We start from the raw sequence: 18,490 nt of genomic DNA, 5'->3' as shown, positions 1-18,490 counted from the left end.
AAGGCGGGGTCATGCCGCCGCTTCCCGGGCCTTCTGGGTAGTGTAGTTTCGGGGGCGGGGGCGGCCCGGGGCCTTGATTCCACTTGGTGGAAACCCCCAGGCGCGGACACAAGGCGCGGCTCGCCGCGTAGGCGCCGCCCGCGGGGCCGGAATCTCTGAGGATGTCTGCGGTGCTCCAGAAGCTCAAGAGGTTCAAGCTGCGGGCCCTGCACAACCAGAAGAAATTTGGGGTGGCGGGCAGGAACTGCGAGGAAGTGCTGCGGAAGGGGTGCCTCCACTTGCAGGTGCCCCGGGGTCCGGGGGGCGGGGGCCCTCCGCTTGCAGGTGCTCCCCAGGCCGAGGAGCTGGGGGCCGATGGGCTGGGGGCCTCTGCTTGCGGGCGCCCCGGGCCGCGTGGCGGTGGGGGGGTGGGGCGAGTCTGACTGAGCGAGCCTGCCCAGAGCACTCTTTTTGAGCGGGGAAGATGTTGGCCCGTCGTCCTGCACTGTCAACACTGGCCGATCTCAGGCTGCACCGAGCCGCAGTGCGTCCCCGAGTAATGACAGTCGCTGGGAGGGGGCACTGTCCATATCCCCAGGGCGGAAAGCCTGAGCCTGACCACTGCCGACGGCCACGTGCCCGACCCCGGGCTCCATCCTGGCTCCTTACGTGGGCTGTCGTGGAGTCCACCTGTCGCCTAGTGAATCGGGCGCTGACACCCCCATTTCAAAGATGAGGAAACTGAGGCACCGAGCGACTAAGCAACGTGCCATAGCCACCGAGGAAAGGCCGGTGTTTAAACCCCGGTCTAGCTACGCTGGAAGCCTCTTAGCCCAGCCTCTGCGGGTGCGGGGGCTGCAGGCGGGGGGCGGGGGAATTGGGGTCCTTCCCGGCTTCTGGGTCCTGGTGCTGCATCTCAGCAGATGGCCTGAGTGAAGCCTCTGCCCCAGCACTTAGGAGCCCACCCGCTTGGGAGAAATTTAGGGAGAATAGGAGGTGCTGCTTTTGTGCCTCAAAACCAGGGAGTGTGGGAGACATCTGGGCCCCAGGGAATTCCCATTTCCTGTGCTGCGGAGTAGCCCCCAACCTCCTCCTCTGGCTCCTCGGCCCCGTCAGAGCAGGGGGACTTTGTAGAGAGGCCTGGGAAACTTCCCCCTTCTGACCGTGAGCATCACGACATCTCTGGCCTGAGACCCAGGGACTTGGTTCCAGTGCTCGTGCTCCAGGGCACAGGCCGTTCCCTGCCTGGTTCCCCCTGGTGTAGAATGAAGGGTTGGGCTCAGAGGCCTCTAAAAGCCCTTTGGCACGAATATTCTAGGTATTTGAGCCATTGTTCTTACCCTTATTGAATTAATTTCCTCCACTGGGCTTAGACCAGTGCTGGGGTTGTGTGTGCGTGTGTGGGGTCGGGGAGAGGGGAGGAGTTGCTATTAAAAATGGATATGGGGAGGGGGAAGGGTGAGCTGTGACAAAGCGAGAGAGTGGCATGGACATATATACACTACCAGACGTAAAATAGATAGCTAGTGGGAAGCAGCCGCATAGCACAGGGAGATCAGCTCGGTGCTTTGTGACCACCTAGAGGGGTGGGATAGGGAGTGGGGGAGGGAGGGAGACGCAGGAGGGAAGAGCTATGGGAACATATGTATATGTATAGCTGATTCACTTTGTTATGGAGCAGAAACGAGCACACCATTGTAAAGCAATCATACTCGAATAAAGATGTAAAAAAAAATTCATAAAACTGATTGGTGTCGAGCAACAGAGGACTAAACCTCACCAAGTTAAGAGTCCCGTGTGCTGATCACACTTCCGTGGCCGGAGGCGGTGGGCCCTGCTCAGTAAAGATGTTCTCCTTAACTAATGGGTGCCCAGGGAGAAACTCGAGCGCTAGGCGATGTGTCCTGACACCTGTCGGGCAATGAGCCTCGTTGATGGGGATGTGTTTACAGGCTTCGTGCAAGCAGTCAAGGGTCATTTTTGGAAACAGGCTTGGATTTTTTTTTTTTTTTGCGGTACGCGGGCCTCTCACCGCCGCGGCCTCTCCCGCCGCGGAGCGCAGGCTCCGGACGCGGACGCGCAGGCCCAGCGGCCATGGCCCACGGGCCCAGCTACTCTGCGGCATGTGGGATCCTCCTGGACCGGGGCACGAACCCGTGTCCCCCGCATGGGCAGGCGGACTCTCAACCACTGCGCCACCAGGGAAGCCCACAGGCTTGGATTTTAAAGTGCCCTGGAGGAGCTCGGTTTGAAGGGTCCGAGTGGTGAATCCTGCAAAGCGGTTATCACCGTGTATGTATTTCTATGACTTTCCAGGTCTTAGAACGACCTACAGTAGGTGCCCTTGTTTGGACGTGCTCTGTCCGTGCAGACTGCATCTCGAGTGGGATTCTTTACAGCGTAGTAGCTCCTTCTTGTTCTCTGTGAGGGCTGCAGATGGGAAGGCCTCAGGTCGCCACCCCAAGACTGGGCCGCCCGAGATCCAGGAAGTAAGCATCCCACCCTGCTCTCCCCTCCCCCACTTCTTCCCAGCTCCCCGTTCCTGGCTCCACCCTGTGTCTCTACGAGGATGGCACGGAGGTGACTGGAGATTACTTCTGGAGTGTCCCCGATGACTCGGAGCTCGTGCTTCTCACTGCGGGGCAGACCTGGCAGGGTTGTAAGTGGCGGGGACCTCGGAGATCTGTGGGGAAGCTGGTGTGGCTTTGGAGGTGCAGAGGGCCTGCCTGGGGGTGCCAACCCCGGGAGGGAGGGGTCCCCCTTACTCTGGGCTCTGAAGGAGGAAGCCCCAGAGGCAGAATCAGATGGCAGTGTTGTCCATCCTCTTGGCCAGGAGGCCAGTGGTCCAGCTGGTTGGTCTACGTGTCTTTTTAAGAAATTCCTTTAGTTTTATTTACATTCATTTGAAGTGTCCTAGTAACCCCTAAGGGCAGAAGGGAGGGCTTTGCGGGTGGGAGCCTGCCCAGTTTTGTGGGTAAGGCAGAGCCAGAGAGAGAGGCTGTCCTGTTCTGCTGGGCTTTGTTGTGGAAAATAATCAATAACCAATCAATAATAAGAACAGAACAGTTTTATTTGAGCCAGACTGAGGACTATAGCCCAGAAGCCCTCTTCCCAGGTTACTCTGAGAAACTGCTCCAGAGAAGCAGGGTTTTCAGCACAGTTTTATGTCTTGTCAGAACAAAGACCCTTAAACAAGGCAGGGATGCATTTCTCCGAGGTTTCAAAAAAAACCAGACCAGCACGTACACAGCGAGTCAGCATGGGCTTGGCACCTGGGAGGGAGCCTTATGATCGAAGGAGTAACCAGCATTGGTGTCCCAGGAAGAGGGGCATTTAATTTTTATCTTTAACATGGATGTTCTTTACTTCTGGTCAGTGCGCCCTTTTCTTTAATAATTAAAGCAGATGTGCAGTGTATGTTTGATCAGCCACAAAAAGGCTGTTTTAGTTAGCATCAAATTCACGTTAACTCATGTAGAAGCCAGAACAACGTCCCTGCATCTCAATATGTAAAAATTTCTTTTATCAACTTTCTCAGGGATGGGCTGGTGGCTGATGCTGTGCTCAGTGTGTGGTCTCTGTCGGGTTTGCGGACACACCGTCCTTAGGCTCCTGTCGGGGCTGCCTTATTGGAGCAGGTGCTCTTGGAGTTGGTTCTTTAGGGGGGCCTGTGCTGGATGACAAGTGATACTCTGGAGCCATAGGCCGGTGGCCAGGTGTGTGCCCTTTCCCTGGGAGGGTCGTCTGGCCCTTGTGCAAAGGGGCTTCCATTTCAGGAGATGTTTCTGGTGCCTGGGGAAGGAAGTGGAGCTCTGAGGACCGAGGTTGTCCTACATCCTCTGCCGAAAGGGCGGAGAGAGAAGCCCGAGAGCAGTGCAGGTGTGGCCTCGCCCCTCGGTTGGGACGCTGCTGTCAGCAGTGAAGGTGACATGTCTGCTGTGCGCTCCTAGTGGCAAGCAGCCTTCCTCCTTGTACTTCTAGAGAATTAAGTCTCAATAAAGTTGTTAAAAAAGGAAAGAAAAGGAACTGCACGCCGCTTTCCAGAGCTGCGGTCCCATCTTATCTCCACAGCAGGGACGAGAACGGCCTCTCCAGCTCTTGGCATTGTCGCTCTTTTCACTTTAGCCGTTCTGGTGGGTGTGCGATGGTGTCTGGACTTGCATTTCCCTCCCGACGGATGGTGTTGACCATCTTCTCCTGGGCTGATTTACCACCTGTAAACCTTCCTGTGAAGTGTCTTTTGTCCATTGTCTAATGGGGTGTTTTTTACGGTTGAGTTTTGTGAATTTTTTCCTAATATATTCTGGATGAGTCTTTGTCAGATGTGTTGTTGACACTGATCTTTTCTAGCAGTCTGCAGCTTGTCTTTTTTTTTTTTTATAAATATGTTCTTATGACCATTATGCTTTTATTTCTGTGAGAAAGATTCCTAGGAGTAGAATTGCTGAGCCAAAGAGTATATGTGATTTTTAAAAAATAAATTTATTTATTTTATTAAATTTTTTTGGCTGCGTTGGGTCTTCGTTGCTGTGCGCGGGCTCTCTCTAGTTGTGACGAGCTGGGGCTACTCTTTGTTGCGGTGTGTGGGCTTCTCCTTGCAGTGGCTTCTCTTGTTGCGGAGCATGGGCTCTAGGGGCGCAGGCTTCAGTAGTTGCGGCACTTGGGCTCAGTATTTGTGGCGCATGGGCTCTAGAGCGCAGGCTCAGTAGTTGTGGCGTGCAGGCTCTAGAGTGCAGGCTCAGTAGTTGTGGCGCACGGGCTCTAGAGCTCAGGCTCAGTAGTTGTGGCGTGCGGGCTCTAGAGCGCAGGCTCAGTAGTTGTGGCTTGCGGGCTCTAGAGCGCAGGCTCAGTAGTTGTGGCACACGGGCTTAGTTGCTCCGCAGCATGTGGGATCTTCCCGGACCAGGGCTCGAACCCGTGTCCCCTGCATTGGCAGGCGGATTCTTAACCACTGTGCCACCAGGGAAGTCCCTGCAGCTTGTCTTTTCGTTCTCTTGACCGCGTCTTTCATGGAGTAAAATTTTTAATTTTGATGAAATCCAACTTGTCCCTTTTTATCCTTCTATGCGTATGGCTTTGGTGTTCAGTCTGAGACCTTTTCACGAAGCTTTAGGTCTTGAAGGTTTTCTCTGTCTTTCTGCGCCAGTTGCTATGATCATGTGACTTTTCTTGGTTAGCCTGTTGAGGGTGGATCACACTGATTGATGTTTGGACCCCGAGTGGCCCCATATCCCTGGAATGACCCTCGGGACCGTGCGGCCTGTTCCTCGCATGTGTCTGGACTTCTGTTTGTAGGACGCTGTGAAGCCCTCGGTCCCAAGTGCCTGCTCGGAGGGCTTGCTGCTTTCGGGTGTGAGCGGAAAGGCCCCGGGAGCCAGCAGGACAGTGAAGGGACGAACCTAGAGTGTGAGAGGTCTCGAGGGAGGTTCCAAGACGAGGTGATTTCACTTGGAGGAAGGAAGGCTGAGGGGAAGGGCGGCAACTCGCTTGGGTGGCTTTCGTTGTCCCAACCGCGTCCCGTGTCCTCCCTGTCTGTCCTCACACCAGCCGGGCGCGGGCAGCCAGGCCTAAGGCCCGGAGCCCTGGGCTGGTGACTGTCGGGGCAGGGGTCTGGCTGGTCCCGGGGGAGGAGGTGGTCTCCCCGAGGCAGTGCTCCAAGGCCTGGTAGCCTCTCTGTTCCCTTCGGTGGCAGATGCGAGTGACATCAACCGCTTCCTGAGCGTGTTCCAGGAGCCGCACGCAGAGCTCATCCAGGCCGCCCGGCAGCTGCTGTCGGGCGAGCGGGCCCCGCTGCGTCAGAAGCTCCTGGCCGACCTGCTGGGCACCGTCAGCGAGAACATCGCGGCCGAGACCAGGGCTGAGGACGCGCCGTGGTTCGAAGGTGCCTCATGGATTCGCGCCTGGAGGGAGCGGGTGGGGAGTGCTTCCTCTGGGCCAGCTTGCTGGGACATGGGATCTGTGTCAGTTCCCATACCCAGGGGCTCCCCAAGCGCGGGGCCAGGGGCCAGGCAGCCCTGGGACTGGCCGTTTTATTTTTATTTAATTTTCAATTGTGGTCAAGTAGGCATAAGATAAAATTCCCCATCTCTACCGTTTTCAGGCGTATAGTCCGCTGGCATTAAATATTTTCCCGTTGTTGTGCAGGGTCACCACCATCTGTCCTCAGACACCCTCCTCTTCCTAGACTGAAGCTCCGCCCACGCTGAACGTCGCTTCCCGCCCCTCCGCAGCCCCGGCCCCCAGCCTTCTTCCTGTCCCTGTGATTCTGACTCCTCCAGGGGCCTCGTATGAGTGGAATCGGCATCTGGCTTACTTCACTCAGCATTTAATGTCTCCATGGTTCATCCATGTGGAAGCAGGTGTCAGGATTCCCTTCCTCTTTGAGGCTGCGTGATATTCCATCACCTGGGTGGACCGCATCTTCTTTATCCATTCACCTGGGCTGCTCCCACCTTTCCGACTGGCCTCTCAAGCCAGGCGGAGGGAGCCCTGAGCAACTGCAGCCCTCTTGGGAAAGGGGCTTGGAGGTGCCACCAGGCAGGAGCCCCTCGGTGGCCTCTGAGATTCTCCGTGCTGGTGGACCAGACTTCTGCACAAATGAACAAAATCCAGGGATAGCGTGCAGGTCCCCATTAGAACGTCTCTAGATGGAGCTGAGCAAAACGGCCCTCACCTTCTGCCCCTCCTGGGAGAGCACGGGCCCTGGGCTCCAGGCGTCTTGTCTCTCCTTCTGGCAGGTTTGGAGTCCCGGTTTAGGAACAAGTCTGGCTACCTGAGATACAGCTGTGAGAGCCGGATCCGGAGCTACCTGAGAGAGGTAGGTCCACACTGATGCTGGGTGTGCCAGGCGGGTTTAGGAAGCGGGCTCTGCTGTTGGGACTCTGCTCCAGGGCCAGCGTGGCTGTTGGAGGAGCGCACAGGCTGGCGTGGGTGCGGGTTCAGGGGTAGGTGCTGCTGTGGATGCCAGTCTGGGTGCAGGTGGACGTGAGCCAGCAATGGATGGGCCGCTTGCCCGGGGAGCCCCCCGCACGGCCGACATCTGGCTTCCACTTGTCAGAGCTCAAGCTGGGTCCGGGGTTGCAGACTTTGCCTCCCTGCACTCTGCGTGAACTCTCCCTACGGGCTGTGAGTAGCGAACCCACCTTTGAACGCCTTCATCTGTTGGGCGGTTCAGTTTCGACGTGAACTCATCCCAAGTAGCCGTCTCCGTCCACCGTTAGCTTGGATGGACACCCACACGGTGGGTGGGGAGGGGCAGCTGCTCTTCTGTCCCCAGCACTGCCGTTGACTTTCCCGTCTGTGCGAGGCACAGCTGTCTGACCGCCAAGAAGCAGCAGCAGGGGCTCTGAGTCGTGGTGGGTCCAGGCTCTGACTCTGGGCTCCCCTCCGGGAGGCGTGAGAAGCAGGCTGATACAGGTTGAGAGCCGAAAGTCTCCCGATGGAGACGCACTTCACCTCCGAGGAGAAATGGGTCCTCGGGCCCAGTGCACTCTGTCCCGCTCCCTTTCAGCAGGGAGGTGACCCAGCTGACAGATGACCTGCAGCAGGGCAGGCCACGGAGGGGACTGGTGCCCGTGGTGCTTTGGGGGTGCGTTGCCCCCTCTCTGGAGGATAACCTGGGTGCTTGACTGGCCCCTGAGGCTGGGTTCTGGGCGGATCTCTTCCACCCTTCATGGGAGGACAGGCGGCAGGGGGCGGGTTTGGGGGCAGCGGCAGGCAAGGGCCCTCAGGCTCTGCTTTCTGTGCCAGTTCCTCAGAGAACCGGCGCTGGAGCCCGGGGGTGGGCTGGGCGCTCCCCGCAGAGGCCCGCGGGCGCTGTTGCCCCTGTGCTGCGTGGCTGGACGTCAGCCGTGGGGCGTCTTGTTCGTCCTTTGCAGACACCCGCCCCCCCACCCCTCACCTGCGCCTGGCTGCACGTCGGTGCTGCAGAACTGCCCACACGCGCTCTGTTGAGATCCCGTTACACAGAAGGAAACCTCAGGACTGGGGTATCTGAGGTCCTGGGGCCTGGTCCAGATCCCCCTCTCCCCCTGCCCCCCATCTCTGCCTGAAAGTGGCCACCCTCGGGCTCCTTCTGTTGCTGAGGACGCGCTCCCCGCGCTGGCTGGTGGGCATCTCCAGGGCATCATTCCCAGCCCCTGCTGGGTGCAGCCCCCTGTCCAGTGATGACCCATCTGCTAACCTGCTGTCACTCACACTGGGCCAGGCGGTCTCCTTGCTTCTGCCCAGCGCTCAGTGTGGGCCCAGCTGTTCCCATGGGTGCGACTCTCCACCTGCGCCCCAGTGGGCGGCAGTGCGCTGGTCACTCCTCACCTGCACACTTCCTCTCGGGTTTCTTGCTGCAAAGCAGTGGGCACTGCTTGGGAGACAGGGCGGCCAGGATGCCTGGAGCTTGAGTTCTTATCTGATTGTGACCAAAGCTCCATCTTACGGGCCCAGAGAAATTTCCCAGGGTCAGACAGGCACAGTCGGTGTGAGCTCACCTCAGGGCCATGCTGGGACCCCAGGGGGCCGGGGCCAGACCCCCAACCTCCGGGCTGTGCTGGAACCCCAGGGGGCGGGGGCCGGATCCCCGACCTCGGGGCCATGCTGGGACCCCAGGGGGCGGGGGCCAGACCCCCGACCTCCGGGCTGTGCTGGGACCCCAGGGGGCGGGGGCCGGATCCCCGACCTCGGGGCCACGCTGGGACCCCAGGGGCCGGGGGCTCTGAGGGCTGTGGCGTTGGTGGACCGGGACCTCGGCGGCGGTGGGTTTTTGGGCGCATGGCCCGCGTCCAGCGGTGCCCCTGCCTCTCCTAGGTGACGTCTGGCGCGTCCCTGGTTGTGACGGAGGCTCGGGAAGAGTACCTGCGGGTCGTGGGTGCCATGTGTCAGAAGCTCCAGGCCGCCCGCTACAACAGCAGCTACTTTGACAGGGGGGCGAAGGCCGGCCGCCGGCTCTGCACGCCCGAAGGCTGGTTCTCCTGCCAGGTGAGCCATGAGCGCGTGCCCGGGGCCACCCCGGCCAGGGCCTGGTGAGCTGGGGCAGCCCTCGGGGTGAGGGAGGGTCTCAGCCAGTGGCTTCCAGACGTCAGTGGTGTCAGAACCCCCTGGAGGGCTCGTGAGCCCCCTGGGCCCCTTCCGGGGCCTCTGTTGCAGCAGCTCTGGTGAGGCCTGAGAGCCTACATTTCTGACACGTTCCACAGTGATGCTGGTTCAGAGCCCTCACTTGAGAACAGCTTTGGCGGGCGCAGGCGGCAGGACACAACTGCTCGTGAGCCGAGACCCCGCCCTGGTGTGAGAGGAGGGGTGGCATTCGTTTGGGTGGCTGATGCGTGTTTTGCTCCCCTGGGAAATCCTGGATGAGAGAGCATCAGGATTGCAGGGTGGTGGCCGGATGTGACATTTCGGGCTCTGGCTGAGCGTGGCACCGTGGTGGGTGGCATCAGCTGGAAGCAGCATTCTGAGCTGTGGAGACAGCTAAGGGCACATCTTGCTCTTTGAAAGCTGTACGTTGCACTTCCAGTAAAATCCCCTCCTGCCGCTGGCACTGGGCCCAGAGTGGGCAGGGGTGGGCGCGGCCTCCCTCCCATAGGCCCCCATGCCTCTGCCCCCACCGGGCAGCCCCTCCCACGCGTGACGGGCCGTGAGGATCCAAACGCTGTTCCTTCCCAGCTGGCTTTGCGTCACACCTCACACACAGCTGACCTCTCCCTCCCGGGGGGGGGGTGCGCCTGGAGCCTGGCAGTGTGTGTGGCGGGGACAGAGACCAGACCCTTCACCCCGGCCTGGGCAGGCTCTGGGTCAAAGGCCTCTAAGCGAGTCGGGCGGTAGGCTGCCTGCGGGACGGCTGTGAGGGCCCTCGGGGGCCAGAGTGGGGCTGGGGGCTTCAGGGAGGAGGAGATGTTTTTGCACGTCTCGGAGGCCCAGCCTGTGCAGGGTCTCAGGGAAATATCGGGAAGCCGTGGAGGAGACAGGAGGGGAGCAGTCGTGTGATGGGAGCAGCATGGGGAAAGCTGGCGCCCCAAACGGCTAATAGGCTCACTTGTCCCCTTCGCAGATGCAGAACGTCACCCCCGGGTCATGAGGGAATGGGGTGCCGTTCCAGGGCAGGATGCTTTACCTCCTGAACAGACTCTATATAGGGGCCTGGCCCTGCCAAGGGGTGCCTCCGTCGCGGGCGGAGCGGCAGTGAGATGCTCCTTGGCTTCGTGGCCTTTACCTTCTCTCTTTCGGCCCAGGGTCCCTTTGACGTGGACGACTGTGCTTCCAGACACTCCATCAACCCCTACAGTAACAGGGAGAGCCGCGTCCTCTTTAGCACCTGGAACCTGGACCATGTGTGAGTGCGTGGGGCTGAAGGCCACATCCACAGACCCGGAGTGCACCTGCGACCTGGCGCTGCCCAACCTCCGCGGCTGGCGGGCTGCCTGGTGCGCCACGCGCCCAGTGCACGTGTCACGGACCCACAGACGTCGTGGGCGTGTGGCGTGGAAGGGGTTGCCGGGATCGTGTGGTGCTGACACTCCTGGGCTGCGTGGCGGGTGTCACTCAGCGCGGTGGGCTCAGATCCCCGTCCGCACCTGTGCAACCCCGCGCGTCCCCTCCCACCGCCAGCGCCCACCTGTGGGCGGAGGCAGTGGTCGGCAGCTGCGGCCCGGTCAGTGTGGCACGGGCGCAGCTGTGTGTGGTCCCTGCCTCGCCCAGGGAGTGGGAGCTCTGCGTTGTGACGTGTAGGGCGTTTCCTGCTTCAACCAGGGTTAGCAAGTCTTGGCTGGCAGGATCATTTTATGTGTGTATCAGCTCATTCTAAAAACAAGGGCAGAAAAGGAAAATTTTATTATTTTAACTGAGATGCTTTTCTTGTTGATCCCTGAACAACGTGGGGTTTGAACTGCATGGCTCCACTTATACGTGGAGTTTTCAGTAGGAAATACTAGAGTACTGCTCCATCCACGTCGGTTGACTCTGCGGATACCGAGCCGCGGATACAAAGGAACCCTGCACGCAGAGGGCCTCCTGTAAAGTTACACGTGGATTTTTGCCTGCGTCGGGTGCTGGCTCCTAACGTCCCCTGCCTCCCGTCCTGCGTGTTGCCGGGTTGCTCTCCAGGGTGGTCCCACCGACACCCTCACCGGCTGTGGGTTCACGCGCCCCAGGCTTCACCACCTCTTGGTATCAGTCCTCTTTTTGCGCTCTCCCAGTCTGATGGGCGAGAAAGAGATTCTCCTGTTGCAGTTCATTTGCCTGATTACTAGGAAGGTTGAATGTCCGTGTGTTTATTGGCCACTTGTGTTCTGTGAACTGGCTTTTGCTTCCTCTGCTCAGTTTTTACTGGGCTTTGGTTTTCTAATTAATTTGTAAGAATTCTTTACACGTCCTGGTTACTGATTCTTTGGTGGCTCTTCGTGTTACAGGTATGTTTTTACAGTTTGGGCTTGTCTTTCGCTTCTGGGATGTCTTTGATCGTCACGGGTTTAAATTCCAGTGTACTGAGATGTAGCTCTTCTTTTTTGTGTGAAATCCTTCCCTTCCTGTATCATGAAGATATCCTAGTTTTTCTCTACTGGTTGGCTGCGCTGTTTCTGACCTGCCTGGAGCACCCCAAGATGATCTCGGGGCTCCAGGCCATCTGTCTGCTCCTGTCTTTTCACGGCCCACTAGGGGCCACACCGCCAGCATCTGAGGAGGGAAACAGGCCGGCCTAGAAGAGAACACGGATGAAGCAGCAGCGTGCACGCCAGACCCTGAGTCATGTCTCCTGACACGTGCCAGTTACACTGCCGCTCTTCTTCTAAATACACATACGTCCACATAGATACACGTACTGGCTTTTAATTTGAAATGCAGTTTTGACAGCAGGCAGCGGGGGTTTGAAAACACTGGTCTGATTGTTTCCCTGAGACGTGGACACAGGCCCACCCCGACTCTGATGGGGCTGAAGCCACAAGCCACGTGTTTAAATAGTTAAACACTAAAGAGTAACAAACTGTCAGTACAGCACGTGCTGTCCTCCCCCTTGGACTGTGTCACCGCGGCCCAGTCCAGGTTCCTGGGACTTCTCAGGGCTCCGGGACGTGGCCGCAGTGGCCTGCAGTCCGCAGCCTGCCCTCTTCTCTCACCCCTCGGGCCCCCTCACACCACAAGGGCTGCACCACGCATGTGCAGGCTTAGGGGTGCACGTACGGGGGTGCAGCCTGTCCTGGGAGGATGTTCCGCGCCTGAGTTCCGGGCGTGTGGGCTGGGCGGCGGGGCAGGGATCCTGTTCCCCGAAGGCTAAGGGCGCCTCCTCCAATACCCGGTGTTGCGAGAAGTCTTCCTGTCTGGGATCAGCGCTTCCCTCCCTCTTTTCAAAACCATCCTCGGCCTTTTCCTTAACTTCATTCATTTGCCTTTTATTTTGTATCCCTTCTTTCTACTTTTTTGGGTTTCTTCTTGCTTATTAGTTAATTTGCATCTCTCCTGTTTTCTGACATATACATTTCAGGCTATCAGTTTCAGCTTTAGCTACCACCTGTGAGTTCGGTAATTTTATTGTTATTCAGGTGTAAGGATTCTGTCATTTCCATCGTGATTTTATCGCTGCTCCGTGAACTGGTTAGAAGTGGGCATTTGTTTTCAGTTGCTGCCGGATTCCTAGTTGCCTCTCTTGGTACCCGCTCGCTGCTGTGGTCACTCACGCCTCCTCTGAGCCTCAGTGGCGGGGGCGTGAGTGCGAGTGGCCTCAGATCTGCGTGGCTGGATTTAAGCTGCTCTGCTGTCTTTCCGCCCCTTTCTTGTCGACTCTGACATGTCTCCGGGTTTGGGTGAGTGTCCCACTTGCTCTTATTCCCATGGGGTCCGAGATGGCCCCATCAGAGCTGACGGCTGCTGTCCTCTGCCTGTGTGGTGACGGCCGTGCTCCCTGTCAGCATCGGGCTCTGCCAGGTCAGTGGTGTTGGCACGTCCCCAGCATCTTTCTGCAGCCGGGACAGCGTCTGGCCACTGTGGCCAGTGTTGGTGGAGTAAATAGGAAATGTGTTTGGACTTCTTTAGCCCTCTATTCTGGGTTCCCAGTCACCATTCCAGTCCTTCCCTTTTGGGTCTCCTTTGTGCTTTCTGTGTGTTTAACCGAGTTTTCCTTTTCCCTTGCCCATCACCCCACCCTTCGGTGGTTTGGGAAATAGATGTCTGCTTGTGTTCCCTTAGTGGGGCCCCTGAGTGGAGCACATCGGAAGCAGAATTGCGTCCCCCTTGCCCCCAGGCCCCGTGGAGTCACCTTGGTGTCACCCCCTCTGCTCGCCGTGAGCCCTGCACAAAGCGTGGGCGTGTTCCCGGGGTCGGTCCTCGATTACGCTCACCCACAGATCACATGGCACTCAGGCTCACTCCGTCGATGATGAGGGTCGGGGGGTCGTAGAAAGGCCCTGAGCGCTTGTTGAGCTGACGTGGCTGCAGGCCGGCGGCCACTCGGCCCGCAGTGCTTTGGAGACATGACGTCTCATCTTCTGGCGTCTGTTCACAAGGCTGCCGACAGTCTCCTCTGCTTTTCTGTGGCAGCTTTAGACTTTCCCTTTCTCTTTGAAAATGATGTGTATCTAGTACAGACCTCCATTTTAAATTCTGACCGGGACTTGTATTCTCTGCTCTGAAGATGTGTCTGTCTTTAATTTTGGGAAGCTCTTCAGCGTTGATTCTCTGACTCCCCCTCACGTACCTGGACCAGCTCCTCCGTCCTCCTTGTGCTGCATCTGCTCTTACACATTCCCTTTCCCGCGGACTTCCTGCCACGGACTGAACTGTGTCCCCCAAATTCATGTGCTGAAGCCCTAACCCCAGGGTGACTGTGTCTGGGGATAGGCTCTTCAGGAGGTGATTAAGCGTAAATGAGGTTGGAAGGGAGGATCTGATAGGACTGATCTGATAGGACTGTGGTCCCATAAGAAGTGAGGGCTTGCTCTCCACCATGTGAGGACGCAGCGAGGGGGCAGCCGTCTGCGAGCCAGGAAGACACTTCTCACCAGAACCCAACCACGCTGGCCCTCTGATCTCAGAATCCCAGCCTCCAGAATGGTGAGAAAACTGATTTCTATTGTTTAAGCCGCCCAGTCTATGGTATTTTGTTACGGTGGTCCGAGCTGGCTAATACACTTCCTATACATTCAGTTCACGCATTCTCTCTTCAGCTCTGATGCATTCAGTCTGTGCATTCAGCATTGAGTACATATTTCCTTTCTACAAGTGCTCTTGGGTTATTTTTTAAAAACGCTCCTCTTCATGCCAGTCAGCTTTCATTTTTATTTTTTATTTTAAATACACTTATTTTATGGTTGTGTGCAAAGAGAGGTCTGGCCTTTGCCCCGACCCCTGGGAGGTCACCTCTGAGCCCTCGGAGTGTCCTGCCTGCTAGTGTCTCTGTTTCCCTGGGGCCGGGGATCACTGGACAGCCTAACAGTGTGACCAAGGTGGGGGGTTTGGGTCACGTGGTTTCAGCTTGCCCTCTGGGGGTGCTGGGGATGAGGTCAGCCTGTGGGTGGTCAGCTGTGCCCACATGGCAGAGCCCCAGTAAAGACTCTGGATGCTGAGGCTCAGGGAGCGACCCTGTCTGCTGATTCTCCATGTGTGTTGTCACCACCACTGCTGGGAGCACTGTCCATGACTCCCTGGGGAGGGGACGGCCGGAGCTGCCCTAGACTCCCCGCCCTGTGTGTCCCTAACCTTGGATGATTTTAATTTGCATGCTTTCGTGGCTGTAAACTGTAAGTGTGAAGGCTCTCAGGGCCTTCCGAGTCCTTTCAGCGAACTGTGGACCCTGAGGGTGGTCTCGGGGCCCTGAGCTCTGCAGTTGGCGGCAGAGGGAGTGGTCTGTGTTAAGATCCCTGGGGTTCTGGGGGGCGCCACCGTTGGCTGCATCCTTCTGTGCATTGCAGTGCATTCCTTGTGCTTTGTGTGTGTCTGGGCCATGAGTTCGTCCTCGGTGGGAGGTGTCTGCAGACGGCCCGGGTGTCCCCACCGAGCGGTTCTGCATGTTTCCACCAGGTGCCCGGGGCTTTCAGGGGGCTTTCCTTGCTCGCGGGTTCCCTACCACGTGCAGCGTAAAGTTGGACATGTGAGAGGTGGACTGATGGTCCTGGTTTTCCGCGTGACTGGAGGACGGTCACACTAGTGGTGCCCTGTGACCAGCACCTGCCGGGTGTCCTTACCTCATCCCCCCACTGCATCAAGCAGACAGGAACCTGGGGGTGCCTGGCAAGGGCTCGCACATTCACCACGCCGGGGAGCCTGACTTGGCCTCCTGGAGGATGAAAGACCCCGCGGGGAGAAGAGCCAGCTCCTGGCCAACCCCTCAGCAGAGTGCAGCCCCGTGACTGGGCCAGGCCAACCCACAGAACCGCTAGGTTTTGGGGGGCTGGTTATGCAGCAGTTGGTAATTGACGCAGAGGCTTTTCCTTCCCCTCACAAAGCCCTGGACCCCCAGCAGCACCTGTTCCTCCCCTAATGGCTGGGGTGCGAATCTCGGCCCACCCCTCCTGGCTCTTGAGGGCCCCTGGGGCCTCCATCAGGACCGGAACCCCGTTGAGCTGTGGAGTGTAGCTCAGTCCTGTGGTCCAGCATTGGTTTCTGTGTCTGCAGAGGGGAGCCGCCTTCTTTCTTTTACTCTCAGATACTTATTTATTGTTACTCACCTTTTCTGTGTCATGGGGGACAGGATTCTCTGCCGGTCTAGTTGCCGCCAGCCCCCCGAGCTGTGCTGTTTCCAATTCCATCTTGTCAAGTTTACAAGCTTCTAGGCTGGTTACTTAGTGAGGTCTTTTGAACTGTTGCTTATAAGTGAAAGCAGTTTACACAAAGATAACATCACGGTTGTTTTAAGTGGACACACATATGCGTATAAAAGTACAGGATGAAATTTGGAAAGACACATGTCAGACCCTTAATAGAGATCGTCTCTGGGAAGGGAAGGCGGGAAGTGAGAGCGAAGGCTGTAGCTGGAGGTGACTTTAGCTTCATTTGTAAGATTCTGTTTAAAAGCGTTCGTACAGTATCAGGTAATGTTTTGCTAAGTCTGCACGTAGCCCAGGAAGCCAAGTTGTTGGTGAGTGAGCGTGATGGGACTACGGTTGGCTCTCATTTTTCTCTGTGTACTTTTCAGTATTTAAAAAAGTACACGCTACCTACTTTTATTCACTTATTTTTTTAATTTGGCTGTGCCGCGCAGCTTGTGGGATCTTAGTTCCCAGACCAGGGATTGAACTTGCACCCTCAGCAGTGAGCGCGCCGAGTCCTAACCACTGGACCGCCAGGGAAGTCCCCCAGCTACTTGTAAAACGTGAGAAGCCCGGGTGGCCGGCATCAGGCTCTGCCAGGCTGGCTGGCCCGGCGGGCGTGCCTGCGTGTGGCGATGCAGCCCCGCCAGCCTGTGGAGGGATGTCCCCAGTGCTTGTTCGATGGCCACAGGGTGAGCCCCTTTCAGCGCCCGCCCTGCTCTGTCTGGGACGGCCTGAGTGCAGTTCCTCTGCCGAGTTTAACCATCTCCGCTCGTCTCTCCTGGAAGCCGCCAAACCTTGATGGATGTCTCAGCCGAGTAGACACCACATTCAACCATCTCTGTGGTTTAACAGAAAATGAGGCCTGGCAGGTGCCTGGGGTATTGTGACAAATTGGACAGCAGAGACGGCGTCTCTAACCTTGCTTTGCAGGATAGAAAAGAAGCGCACGGTCGTCCCCACGCTGGCCGCGGCCATCCACGACGCCGAGGGGAGAGAAGTGGACTGGAAGTACTTCTACCGCCTGCTCTTCACCTCTGAGAACCTCAAGTTAGTCCACATCGCCTGCCACAAGAAGACCACCCACAAACTCCTCTGTGATCCCAGCAGGATCTACCGAGCCCCGGCGGTGCCCCGGAGGAAGCGCCGTGCTCGCCAGCGCCCGTGATGCAGCCCGGACAGCACGTGCATCCTTCCAACAGGTGCTCCTTTTTTTGTTTTTTTGGCCACTCCAATATTCCCGGAAAACACTTGAAAAAAATCTTCCTACAGATTCTGGTTTGAGCACATTTCTGAAGCTGTCTCCTGACCTCTGCAAGCCCAGCTGCCAGAGGATGATTCTGGTGGCTCCCGGGACACCCAGGCTCAGGAGTGGCCTCCCTCCGGCTTCACCCATGTGTGTGTGCGGTGTTCCCAGCCAGGTGGCTCCCCTCTCGCCTGGCCACTCGGGCTTCAGGGAGCTTGTGTGAGCCCTCAGCTCCTCTGGGCCTCCACACCCCAGGCAAACACAGTGCTCTGTCCTCTGGTCTCTTCTAAATGCTCGAAAGAGTCGTGACCCTTTTGGGGTAAAATACAAGGATATTCACTGCTGTATTATTTCTAACTGCAGAAAGTGGGAAACCCTCCAAATGTCCGTGGGGCTGCTTGTGGCATTCTGCTGACCCATACGCAATTGCTGTTTCTGTGGGTCCAAAATGGTCAGGTAGATAGCATTAATTTCATGACTCAACCTGACACATCTACTCTGTAACAGTTTCGGGCGTTTATGTGAGAAGTGGGAAGCTGGCTGTTAAGTGCACGAGGCAGGCAGGTGGCTCGGCCATGCCCAGTGTGACACGGGTGTGTATGATACATATGTGCCGGTCATGCAGAGACCGTCACTGCGTGTGAAGAGCAGGAAACCTGGGGGGTGGGGTGGGGTGACTGGGTCACAAAGGACTAATTTTCTAAATCATGCATTTTATAATACTTGAAGTTTTTGAAATGAGCATTTCATAATTTTTTTAAATTTACTTTTTAAAGTCACATTTTATAATACTTGAATTTTTATATGTACTGTATAATCACGAAAGCAATAAAGATTTTTAAAAAATAGACACGTCAAAAAAGTTTGCCCTCATTGAGAATGATGAAAATGAGGAAAAAAATGAGTCAATGACTTTTAAGAAGCTGACCCAAATCATTCTATCTTCGTCACTGAAATATACACACATTTTAGAAGGTGCCAGTTCAGCGTGGGATTTGAAAAGTGCTGTTTCAGTTCATGGCACTGATCTAGTGTGCTGGGAAGTGGGGACGTGGGATAGGCTGGACGTCCCGGAGCGTGGTGGGTCCCATCTGTGCAGTAAGGAGGCCGGACCAGGCCCAGTGGCCCCCACCCCGTCCCTCCAGCTCCGTGGCTGCGTGTCCAGGGCAGGGCTGCCTGCTCTCTGCTGCTGGAGTGCGCCTGTTACAACCTCTTCGTGACGTTTCTGGAGGGCAACTCAGCACAGTTGTCATAAGGACCCCTTCCTTCCCCCGCCCCTGGCCTCTGGTTGCGCAGGGCTGCCCGGGCACGAGGCCTCCCCAAGAGCCGACTGGTCAGGGCTCCTGCTGCCCACATCGTGCCGCCTCGGTGCGACTGCCGGGAGAGGTGTCCGGAAGCTTGTGCCGGTCTCTCCTGGCCTTGGCCCCGTGCACCTTTTCTCTCTGCTAATTTTAATCGGGGTGACCAAGAGTGCGACAGCTTTCCCGAGTCCTGTGAGCTCTGAGAACTGTCGTGCCTGAGGCCGGTCCTAGGTCCCCTG

The 18,490-nt window shown here is 57.2% G+C and overlaps 1 protein-coding gene across 1 annotated transcript; it reads left to right on the top strand.

Annotated features, from left to right (window-relative positions):
• Positions 1-37: 37 nt before the first annotated feature.
• On the top strand, positions 38-18,177 carry DFFB (DNA fragmentation factor subunit beta). Its single transcript, XM_022598781.3, has 7 exons — positions 38-284; positions 2,512-2,638; positions 5,672-5,860; positions 6,717-6,796; positions 8,779-8,949; positions 10,200-10,300; positions 16,638-18,177. Exons 1-7 carry the CDS (start codon positions 162-164, stop codon positions 16,870-16,872), a joined length of 1,026 nt encoding a protein of 341 aa, XP_022454489.1. The 5' UTR covers positions 38-161; the 3' UTR covers positions 16,873-18,177.
• Positions 18,178-18,490: the final 313 nt, after the last annotated feature.

Source organism: Delphinapterus leucas, chromosome 1, assembly GCF_059928025.1.
Source record: "Delphinapterus leucas isolate spDelLeu-1000000601 "Yukka" chromosome 1, BTC_Dleu_Yukka2, whole genome shotgun sequence".
NCBI lineage: Eukaryota > Metazoa > Chordata > Mammalia > Artiodactyla > Monodontidae > Delphinapterus > Delphinapterus leucas.
This window is presented reverse-complemented; position numbering and strand designations above follow the sequence as displayed.